This window comes from Chaetodon trifascialis, chromosome 19 (assembly GCF_039877785.1).
Source record: "Chaetodon trifascialis isolate fChaTrf1 chromosome 19, fChaTrf1.hap1, whole genome shotgun sequence".
In the NCBI taxonomy this organism is placed as follows: Eukaryota; Metazoa; Chordata; class Actinopteri; order Chaetodontiformes; family Chaetodontidae; genus Chaetodon; species Chaetodon trifascialis.
This window is the reverse complement of record NC_092074.1, coordinates 4,139,784-4,152,065: the sequence shown is the minus strand read 5'-3', so window position 1 is coordinate 4,152,065 and position 12,282 is coordinate 4,139,784. Positions and strand designations below refer to the sequence as shown.

Genomic DNA, 12,282 nt, shown 5'->3' with positions numbered 1-12,282 from the left:
TGATGGCATGAGTGCAGTGGAAAGGGTTATTTTTGGACTTGCAGGACCTCGAAAGGCATACGGTAATCCTTGATCCTGAACTGTGACCTTGTCTAGTTTTTCCACTGAACAGCTTCGGGATGTCATGCACGCAGAAAAAAGATAGCAGTGAAAAACAACAAACACAACTCTCATCTCTGCTGCATATACTGTATAGAATCATTTTGATATCACTGAGATGAAATACAATATGCGGTGAAAAACAGAATTCATTGAAGCTGTTCGTATGCTGACTCCAACACAGTGTGACATAACATCTCAGGTCATCTTGTGCTCTGCTACACGGACCTGGAAGAATGCTGAACTCCTGTTGGTGGCCTATGAGAGGAATGTTCAGCAGTCTGCCAGAGCAACTGTGTCAACAAGCTCAGTTTCCCTGCCTTCAATATACATCCTGCTTTGATGCTGGTTTAAAAAACATGCTCAGATTTGTTCAGGTTTCATAAGAACATTAAGCAACAACCGCACCTTCACTCCAGCATTACCTTTGAACGTGGAAGCTAACTAATATCTGTCTGTCAAGTGTGGATCACACATCTCTTGAATAAAGGTTAAGGAGGGAGTTCACTCGCTGCTCTCACCTATGCAGTTCTTGGCACTGATGGCGTCGCCATAGAAACCGGGAGCACACCTCTCACAGTTGGCACCGGCAGTGTTTGCCCAGCAGTGCTGGCAGTGGCCCGTCACGTTGTGGCACTCGTTGAAAATCAGGTTCGGGTCGGAATTGCCGTTACAGTCGCATCTCTTACAGGAATTACCAATCACCATTGGGTTGCCATAGTAACCTGGAGCACACCTGAATAGGATGATACCACTGCCTGTTAGAAGTGAGACATTCTGAGACAAAAACACTTTTGGGTGCTCTCTTTGATTTTCTGTGCATGCCAGGAGTTTTACAATGAAGTCTATTAATGATGGAATTTCTTTATTTTCAGTATTTAGTGTCTTGTGGCGGCAGTCGATTGTAGGGAGCTGAGGCTTCCAGTGAAGAACTGTCCACTGTCTGCATTCACACAGTGATTCAGAGAGTCGAAAATCTGTGCATGCTTGTGGAAGCAGTTGTGTGTGTCCTTCAGCAGGTTTCAGCTAGTTTTTAGGTTTGGCTCCAAACTTTAATTTGCAGTGTGTTATACCTCCAAATAACAAAATGGACCCACAGTCTGGTGTAGGTTAAGAATTGAATTTGTGATACAATTCACTTGTCTTTATTATAACTTTTGAAAAAGAAAAAGCTGCTGTTGTATGGGAGATAGAGTAGTTGCTGCATACATACAGCAGATGTTGCAGTTGTTCTCTGGTGGCTTGCACTGGAGCCTACTGCAAGTCAGTAATCTGTACTTGTTATTGAATGTGCACAAAGAACTTCAGTGCTTCTGCTGGAAGCCGTCTGAGCACTGACCTCTCACAGACATGTCCAGCGTAGCCCTCTTGGCACTTGCACCGCAGAATGGCACCTCCTCTGTCACAGCGCACTGCAAAACTGGCCGGACACACAGGGGAAAGTATTTCAGACGTTACCCACTGCTTGCCAACACACAGTCACGGTCTTATGGCTGCAGAAACAAGAATGGAATAGCTCACTTATTGGAGGGGACGGAGAGGGGGCAGGCACAGGGTCGGCATATGTGGCGCCCGTCCAGGCTGGGGGCCAGCATATAGCCATCTTCACACATTTCACAGAAATCCCCTGTACTGTGGTCTCTGCAGTTCTGAGAGAGATGATATTACAGTTGATGGCAGCATTCTTCCATTTGTGCACGGAAATGAAATGCATTGAAGTCACTTGCTAATACTTCAGTGAATGATAAACAATCTGGGAAAACTTACTGTACAAACACCAGTGATGTCATCGCAATAATCTGCGTGGCCTTTGCAGTTACATGGTAAGCATACATCCTGCTCGCTCAGGAAAAATCCCTTTGCGCACACCTGCAGTGGGAACAGAAATAGAAATTCTTAAGCGAAAATGTAGAACAGTAATATCAAGCCCCTGACAACGACGTGGTTGACTTTGAATTCTTCTGCCAAATGAGCACTTTGCACTGCAGGTATATTCTATTCACTCTCATCTGCAGAGTAACTTTATCCTATAAGCTTGTGTCCTCCTGTAGTAGATGACCACCATGCTCGTAGATGAAAACACAGGTTGTGCAAATGACGGCTGCAGTGGGACGTTTAAGTCTGAGTTTAAAGCAGATTGACAGGTTCTCAGAGCGAAGCTGAAAAAAGCTCTTCAGTGGTGCAGAGAATGAAGTGGCATTGTCAATGATCTTATACCAATCAAACTTTTCAGCACTGTCTTACTGGCCTGGGATCAGTAGGATGTGTGTTAATTCAGGTGTGAAAACATGGCATGCAAAAATGTTTTTGAAGGGTTATTGTGAACAAGTTCCTAATATGTCTAAATGAACTGATGTTAGATTTGAATTTTTTACTCATCTTTTTCACATGGCTTTCAAAAGTCTGAACTCATAACTAAATATTTAACTTAATTATCATTTTTGATTATTTATTATTTATATTTGTCCTTAATTAACACAAAATGGTTTTTGTTTATTAGCAAAATACATTGCTACTGTTTTCTTTATATTCAAGTTAAGACATGAGTCACTGAGCTTCTTAGCAACTTGAAGAGTAAATGAGAACGTGGTGGGATGCAACCTTAGAATTTAAAAGTTAAAGCTCAAATGATTTCCCTCACTTTTGCCTCATTGGTCCAGTTGAGTTTAAGCATTTTTGGATCAGCTCTTAAATTAACAAATGGATCAGCTAAACTGAAACTTTGGCCCAATTCCAAAACAGACTCAATGAATACAGATATAATGTCTCAGTGGGGCCTGTAACATTAACTGTTCCAGAGGAACATGATCAAAGTGGATATTCACAGAAAAGCTGTACGATACTGTATTTCCAATATAAACTCAGGCCATTATTGCCTCGTCGAGTGAATCTTCAACACTTATCTCAAATCTCAGTCTGAAAAATGAATGGAAAGAAAGCTCTGCAAGCTTTGACATATTACTGAATAGGCCCACTAGACACAGGCACAGGGGTCCAAAGGGTCAGAGGGCCTCTTAGCCAGAGCCCATGTCTAAATTGAGTGTTATCAACACAGAAAGATAAAGATCTCAGTTGAAAGCAGGTGTGTCCCAAACATGTTTTGAAACCTGAGTTAAGCTGTACTTTTGTAAAGGGTTAAGGTTTTGGTCACCATTATATAGCTCCACATTGCATATAGAGTAGGTTAAGTTGCTATAGTAAATAACTAAAGCAATTTACTGATTCTACTTTTTCAATTTAAATGTGCTTGACAGCAGACGGCCATCTGTCCATGTCTGAAATGTAGCTGGTACGCAGCTAATAAATGAACATTATTACAGATAGAGACAGATGATCAGTAATATTCCTGATCATACTGATAAGTGGTTAAATATTTTGATCTAAACGTGTCAGGCAAAAAAAGCTAGTGCCTTAAAAAGTCGCCAGTTGTGTTGTGAGGAAATTCCTCTGAATGACAACAGTTCCCACTGACAGAAGGTCGTTTTAAAACCTGCATCCTGTCTGATGTTTGTTCACCAGGGTTTCTCAGGATGGTGTGATGTCATAGTCCCTGCCTGCCTCCAAACAAAGACACACACACACACACACACACACACACACACACACACACACACACACACACACACACACACACACACACACACACACACACACACACACACACACACACAGCCCTTTGAACATCTTTGAACATTTGAAGCAGCACCATTCATCGAGGTGTACTGTACAATGGCACTTTGTGTGCAGACGTCTGTTAGAACTCCATAGTTTGACCTCCTTGCTCCACTCAGTCAACTGGACATTGACGCTTGTGCATCCAGAGCAGCCAGAAGATGGAACATTCCACAGACGTCCAGTACTGTATGCTCGCTTACAGTATGATTCACATTTTCCTTTGATTTATTCACAGATGGGCTGTGAGACAAAGGCATGCTTCTGCAGCCGGCTGATGTGAAACATCCTGTGAACAGCAGCGCTGATTCTTCCTGCAGACCCTTTTCCTGTGGTTTCCCTGACCCACAGTTCACATACACTTATACCAGGCCCATCCATCTTTACCATATAAATAATAAATGCACCAACTTTCCATGTAAACACATTGTGGAAATTCAGCCAATGATGTAAACAGGTTCAGTGCTTACAGAAACATGCTAAGAGTTTTGGCCCCAAATGGTAATCCAAGCCATTAGGAGTAATAAAGCACAAGTTTATGGAGAAACCACTGACAGTCTAAGCTATTTACCATTTGTAAAACCACTTAAAAGAGTTTTGAAATGGTTCAGACCTATTAGCTGTGTGACAGTGTGTGATGGGTCAAACAGCTGCAGCATGTATACACAGGGGAGCACAGGGCAGGGGTGAGGTTACAGGGAGAGGCAGCAGATGGTCTTGAGGTAGGACATGGATTCTTTAGACTCTAAAATGAGAGGAATGCATCTCAAGTAAACAGCCCAACATCTTGTGGAATAACATTTTTTCTGCCTATGTTTGGATGATTTGGTGTTGTAGCCTCATCATTTGCCTTTTTTAATCGAAGCTCCAGACCTGAAAGGAATAGCTGAACATTTTTGGGAAACTGGTTCAGTCACTTTCATTTCGAGAGTGTAATGAGTAGAATGGTACCACTCTGACGTTCATTAACTATGAAACTGGAGTCACGACGTCCTCTGAAGTTCAAAAGTCATCCATCTAAAGTTGAAAATACGCCACCCAACAGCAGAAAGACAGTCGCAGAGACAAAAACTGAGCTAAAAGGAGAGTGTATATTAACTTCAAATCAGTGCGAGTGTTGCTCTGCACCCTCTGGATGGGTAAACAGGCTATTAGGTTATTTCCTAACCAAATTTGTAAAGAACAAGTCAAGTTGCTGAAATAACCTCATCCAGGACATGACAGGCTGCCTTTACAGTAGTCAGTTTTGTGAAAATAAAACTGGCAAACCTGCTAAACTTTTTCACTAAAAAAGACCCAAAGCTCATCTTGGCTTCATCACACGGTGGTTTCGATAAACATGTTTGCTTGAATCTCATGACCTCTTTTTGGATCCTGCCTGTCAAAAGTGTAAGCAGATGTAGATGTGGCTAGTCGGAGTTTTGTGAGCCTTGTCAGGCTGAAAGAGCTGTTGTTGTTTGTGTTGTCAGACATTTAAGCAGCAGACATAAAGATTTCAGTTAGAAACTTGACAGGACAGAAGAAGCTCTCCAGAGGAAACACAATTAAATGTTTAGCTTCTGAAGTACATTTTTTCAGACAGATTTATCAGGAGGACGCTGCTTTACTTTACAAACAACACTGATCATTAATCAACATTAGATTCAGACCAATCCTATTGGAGTATGGGGAGATTTAAATAATAAAAGAAGTAACGCTCCTGTGCCTAATGTGTAAATGAGCACATTATCTCTCTTAATGGGGAGACGTGCTTATTGTTTGTGCTGCAGGCGATCGCTGCAGGTAATGTAATCAATGTTTGTTCATTAATGATGCTTTATTTCACCCACCCAACCCATCCACTATTAAACAGAATGTTAATTTTATGAACCACCCTACCTGATCCACAGATTATCTACAAGTGCGACCCAGGCATCACTGCCTGGTGGAGATCTGCACTCTACTGAGTGCCCTCTTCTAGTTTCCTTTTGCTTCAAGCAAAGGATAACAGCAGGCTACTCAATTGTCCCATAGTTTGTCAAGCCAAAGAATGTCTTTTTCAGAATGATGATACATCACAACATGACCAGCAAAAGGACAATGCTGAGGTTTATCTGTGCCGGACAGAATCAGCTGCACAGGTCTATCTATGCTTTAGCGAGCACTGCCAATGACAATGTTTTTGTAGAGGCGCGGTCGGGGCAGATAAGCAAGAAACAAGTTGTTTTCTGGTTTTGGTTGAACATTTATTCCAATTTCCGATGTGAGGATGAAAAGGAGAAAAGCAAACTGAAAAACAAAAAAAAATGCATTGTATATTTGCTCATCCTGTTATGAAACAAGTTGAACGCAGCCTTGAGTGGAGGGTACACAGACCCTCTTTGGGGTCTTCCTGTAATGCCGAATGTGAAGTTTGAAAAGTTTGAATAGGAATTTTAAACGTGGTGGTAACTTTAAATCATCCCTAACTATCATGGAAATTAAATCAATTGCAGACATTTGCAGCCTTCTGCCAACTATGAGCACACTCAGTAATGTGAACTATTTCTGCAGCCCTCCCACTGTGCCCACAACAGCGGAGGACAAAGATGACATTCAACATGTTATATTGCCTCTCTGTTTTCATGTGAAGCTGCCTCTTCCAGTGCTCTGCCCTGGCTTTTCAGCATGTATCAGTGTATTTCCTGTGTGTTGACTGAAAGCTCACAGGGTAGATCATAAGCTTCTATCTCTGCAGTACAGAACCAAACAAATGAAGCCGGTATCAAGCTCAAGAACAGGATTTGACTTTACAGATGAGTGCTGTCCAAAGTCAACACACTCTGGTCATGGAGCTCCAAAGCTGTGGCCATGCCCTTTCTCTGCAGTGTGTGTGGGGGTGGGAAGCCTCACAGAGCTGGAACTCTAGAATGTTGTTTTATAAAGATAACTTTTAATTGTGATTGGTCCTTCACTTGTGTTCTGTGCATTTTTATGTACAGTACATCCGCTTGCTGACAGAGCTTTCCCACAGTGGGAGAATTAAGTGGATTATATGTTAATGTTTGAAGGTTGAATCTCATTTCCGCTTTGCCTCCCAACTGGAGCTGAATGCTGTGCTTATATTGCCCTTGAAGAGGGGTTCAGACACTGGATTTAGCCATGCTAAGTCCTCTGAACATCCTCAGGACACTACAGATCCAGGGTCATGAGAATCTCATCGTATCTCAATAACTATGCACAGACAGTCTGGCTGCGGGGGCGAGGCCTCCTCTCTGGGGAAGTTCAACGAAGAAAAGTCAGACATTTAGAAATAAACATGTACAACAAAAAATAAATGAGGAGGAGATATTTAAATCGCACTGGTTTAGCATTACCAAGCGTTGGGATTGAGCACCTCCACATTCTCTTTGACATTTTTGATCTACAACCCATTTTCCCAGGATATTTCTTCATACAGCTCCGCAAAGTCATTATATAGCCACTTACATCTGGAGCCAAGAACCATAGCTCTCCAGTTCAGTTCTATTGAGCCAATGGACACAAATCAACCCCAAAATCCACCAAAGCAGCCACATAATGACACAGTTTAATGGAATGATTCTTTAAAACGATAAAATTGTAGTTCTTCTGTGGCCTGACATCTTCTTATTTGAAGCTACAGACAGCGAGCACAAGCACAGCATGTAGGAATGTGCAGCAGTGATGACGAAGATGACATCAAACCTGTGCAAAAAAGGCTGTCAATCTCATTATTGATCAGGAAGTTGATATTTTGCAAAAATGAATTGGTTCATTGGGTGCTGTGCTAAACATCACACAATCTGGAGAGCAAGATGTTGTAAAGTAAAGCATTTAGATTTTGCTGAGATTGATGAGTTGATGATCACGACCCGATACTGCTACACAAGAACGTTGACTACACATTACATTCGGTGGCAAAAATGTAACTTCTAATGCTAGTGTTTCTAAAATTCTTGCTTTCTACCAAATCTTTGCATGCAACCATGGTATGGTTCAGGCTGGGAATGTGGAGCGAATGTGGTTATGGCAAATGAGATATGGTTATGGTAGTGTTAGACATCTACTACATGTCATTAAAGCTAGGAAATCACAGGTATGGTTAATGAAAAACCAAATGTCAAGTGCAGTTTTTTGATAAGACTTAAAATCAAATCTCCTGCATGAAAGATGCCCTACACACCCCCCCCCCCCCACCCCTGCAACCTCCACACCCTTCCTGCCTCATTCCAATAAGGACACATTACTTTGTCCATTGAGAAAATCTGAGGCGCAGAATGGTCCAATATCTACATAATACACAACACAGAATTTCTAGAAATACTGCATTGGATGATAAATTATACACAAATGGGGGTTTCAGTCACTTCATTGAAGCTTATAAAAGACAGAATCTTGACTATTTGAGTACTGTATGATTTGCAGCAGCTGTGGATACTGGTGGTAGCAACAAGTGCATTTTAATAGCTTTGGAAATGACACTTTTATCGACCACAGGGAACAACAAATATGCCTTGAGAAGCTAAGCTGTCAAAAATATAATGGAAAAAGAGCAATTGGTGTATCTGTTCACAGTGCAGACAAACCGTAAGTTGAGCAAAAGAAGACAGTTGACAGCAGACACCAGACAACACTGGCTTTTGTCCTCTGTACCTTGTCCAGTATGTGCATGCATTGCTTTCATTAATCATGTGGTAAAGACAGAAATGCGGCAACTGCTAAGTTTCTATATCAGGATGCAGTTACAGAATGCAAATACTGTACATTGAATGGCGATTGTGCAAACATTTCTGGCCATAAACAGTATCAAAAATAAGCCTGATCATGAAAATCTAACAGATTCTATGTTTAAATCCAGAGAGGAAAACTTAGAGCGTAGAGAGAACTACAATATAATTTCAATTTCAGTGAAAACTTTCTGCACACTTCTCATGCCCCATACTGTCTATTGTGCTCGCCCTTTCTCTCTCTCTGGGGTGTTGCTCAACATTTAGCAGCTGGTTGCCATTAGGGAACTGTCAGGGAGGGGCAGGAGGGGCATGACAGCGGTGGAGACAGTAACTCAGAGCCCATGTGAGCTTTAGCCTTGGGGTACCTCTGATGACACAAACACACACATGCGTGAACACAAAGCAGGACCGTTGTGAAGTCCAGAGAAGTCCTGAGAGAGAGCTCCAGACAGCCAGAACTAATCCCTCCCAAAACACACACAAACCTGTCTCATCCTTCACAGCTTTCACCTTAAGATATGCCGACATGATCATCAGCCTTAGAAAAAAGTCAGAAACTAATCATTGCTAGGCTAGGACATACAGTTTATCAGCCAAAAAGAGATGAAACCAAATCTGTCTTACTTTCACCACCGACTGCTGCTGTTCCCCGAGCCTGGCGGCAGAAGCTGGATAAACAATCCCTGAGAGGATGCAGAGAAGGCAGAGGCAGGACAGAGATTTAGCAGCCATATTTGTGTGTTTGCCCAGTGGAGCACTGATCCTCCTCTCTGTCAGTGTCTCTGTCAGTGCCTCCTGGCTGTAGGAAAGTCTCTGGGCAGCTCCTCTTGTGCTGCTGCACCCGTTGGCTTCACTTTTCCACTGCTCCGACCTCCAGATGCGGCACTGCGCCTAGTGCTGGCCTGGGCTGAGTCCTGTAAAACAAACTTGTGTGGACTTCCTCCCTTTCTCTCCCTCCCTCCCTGCCCTGATTCCTCTCCCCTAGCGGACTTGCGTCTCCCCTGAGCCAGTGCCTAAATCACATACAGATGGGAAGGCTCGAAACTGAGGGAAAGAGTGAGAGGGGGAAAGAGAAAGAGAGAAGAATGACAGACAGAGAGGCAAATGAGCAACAGAGGGCTTCTGTCTCTTGAGCAGAAAGCAGACTCGAGGCTGACAGTGCACCCATCCAAACTGCATATCTCTCCCCTGACTGGCAGAGTCAGATTGAATATCTCCATTTTCAGGACCGTGGCACCCTTTCACCTTGGGCTCAACAGGCAGCACCCCTCCCTCTTCTCTCCCCCTCCCCTTCCCCTCTGTTTGGCCAGGGTGGGCAGAGGGTCTAAAGCTTCAACACTCACTCTGCACTCCACAGGCAGAAAAGAAACAGCTGCTCCGATATCCCGGCCCAGTTCCACCTCGCAGCCCCAGACACAAGCTTTCTGTTTGTTTTCCAAGGTCAGACCATCAAAAGCTGCTAAATTTATAGATATTATGTGAGGCTCTTAAAAGGAAATGTGACTCTTTCAGCACAAAAGACATATTGTCAGTGACTAAAAACAGCAGCTCCCTAAGATCTGAATCGCTGGATACTATGAAGGCTACTTAAAAGTTGTTTTGCACATGCCGAAGCTAATGCCTCTAAGCACACATGTCACATGGGCCCAAAGACAGTTGTGACTTCTCCACAAAGACCATGTTGTAAGCAGTTCCAAATACGTCCAAGTTATGTCGCGCTAGCTCATAGGACCATGTGGAAGTTATATGTCTCAAGTGACTTATAAACAGGTTGTCACATTCCAGTTATGTATGGCAGAGATGTCATCCACACAAGAGCAAAACAAGGCCTCAGGCAGCTCGGACTATTCCAAACAGAACCAGGGTTGGATTTGAAATGAAATACACATTTTACTTTCTTTTGCATAAGGAAAATATAAAATATGCTTTAATTGCAGCCATTTATTCAGTTTTCAAAAGAGGATGAGACCATTTTTGGACACAATTGTGGAGACAGCATTGAAGCTTCAAGCCTCTGCAGCAAAGTTTCTCATGACAAATGTTGACTGATATCTACGAGCTGGTGTTGTGCTGTTAACTTCCATGGTGTGCTACAGACTGAGCCACGTCATAACCAAGTGCACTCTGAACGTGGCTATAAGACAATTTTCCCACTTCCAATAAGTGCACACATATAGCCTAGGTAGTTATTTAAGATGTCTGTCCCTGAGCAGCATTTAACATTTGGGAAAGTTTGTATTCCACTCAGAAAGCTGAAGCTAGCAAGCTAAGCTGACTAGCATCCAGGAAAGTGTAAGGTGTTTATCCTAGCTGGCTAACATTAGCATTCAATCCCACTGTTCCTTTTTTGGTCATTTCAATAGATGCCGAGTGTGTCGCCAAGTTTCCAAATGTCAGGCAAATCTTACATGAATTTCGACAAAATCAGGAAAAGACAATGCAAATTAGTATGTTTTTCCATCCACTAGTGTGAATATTAGGAATTGGCTGCACGGAAGTGGCACCAAGGACATAATGGACATCAAACCTCATGTGGAAAACATGATGGATGTATGACACTGATGTTTATTTCATGTAGGAAAGTTACAGTCTTCATCGCATTTTGTTATTATAGATTGCAACAACTTTTTAACAGAGACAAGTTTAAAAGCTTTTTTGCAATATTTTTACCTTTTTCTTTTTGAATTTCACATTTCACAGTAGAAAGGAGAAGGGCCGGTTAACATTAGCTTCAATATTCATCTCTATGCCCTTATATTAGGCTACCTGCTTCTGAAAAGACTGTGGTAACATAAGAAAGTTAATTGCTGTCTTGGTAGTAACTGTAGACTCCAGATGTGCACTTCTGAGTCCAATTTCAGTCTTTATAAAACACTTCCATGCAATATAAATGGCACAGGCACGGTACTAGCCATCAGAAAGCTGATGTTAGGGTTTGCTGAACCACAGTCTGTTTACTTTGCCAGCTCAGTGAGATGGAGAAGACATTTTCTTCTCCACGTTTGGTCCACTGCACATTGGTATTCTCAGCACAGGCAAAGCATAAACACCAGAGATCACTCACTGGCCAGAGTCTCATTCAGCCATCGAGGAGGTTTCATAGCTGCAGCACTGTTTTCTTACAGTAACTCCTCTACAACGGGGTGAGATTGTCCCGGGTGGTCTTCTTTGCCAACCCATTCAGCTAAGGCCATTCATGTGATCAAAGACCACTGCTGGGCCTGGCAGCTGAGTGCTACGGCAGGCATGGCACAGTGCAACACTGCCCTCTGAGCCAAAAGCAACAGGGGGAAATCTATCTGCTGTGCTGCAGTGTGAGTATCACAAGATCCCACTTAATGTAGAACAACAAGGCTTTGCCACAACCACAGTGTGTTAATGATCCTTGCACTTTATTTTTCTGATCTTTGGCTGACAATGTTTTGTATATTAAAATGGTTTACATGTCTTGTTTTTATAATTTTGACCATTACTTCTAATGGAAATATTTTTGCATACTTATCATAATCGTGATTGGTAAAGCTGTCCATCACAGTCTACAGACCAACTTCCTTGGAACTGCCTTTAGAGACAGTCACCCAACAGGAGAAGCAAGGAATTGATTACATATTCAAATTTATTTTGGGAGCAGATTGCTCCCAACTCATGCATGCTAGCTTAAGTTCACTTCCAGATCAGAGCAGAAGGAGAGAGGCATGGCAGCCTCTGCTGAGAGAGCTGGGGGGTCAGAGGGTCCAGCAGGTCAGCCCTCTCCTCTCAGCCTGTGGTGTCTCCTTACACTCCCCACACATACCAGAGAAAA

At 42.7% G+C, this 12,282-nt stretch overlaps 1 protein-coding gene across 1 annotated transcript in view; it reads right to left on the bottom strand.

Moving 5' to 3' along the window:
* Positions 1–9,500, bottom strand: part of lama4 (laminin, alpha 4) — a 33,519-nt gene extending 24,019 nt beyond the window's left edge. The window contains exons 1-5 of the mRNA XM_070987806.1: positions 9,105–9,500; positions 1,867–1,968; positions 1,621–1,748; positions 1,439–1,519; positions 621–835 (exon numbers count right to left, since the gene is read on the bottom strand). Of these exons, the coding sequence (XP_070843907.1) occupies positions 621–835; positions 1,439–1,519; positions 1,621–1,748; positions 1,867–1,968; positions 9,105–9,212 (634 nt within the window). The 5' untranslated portion in view covers positions 9,213–9,500. The remainder of the gene's footprint in view (positions 1–620; positions 836–1,438; positions 1,520–1,620; positions 1,749–1,866; positions 1,969–9,104) is intronic.
* Between the last annotated feature and the right edge of the window lie 2,782 nt (positions 9,501–12,282).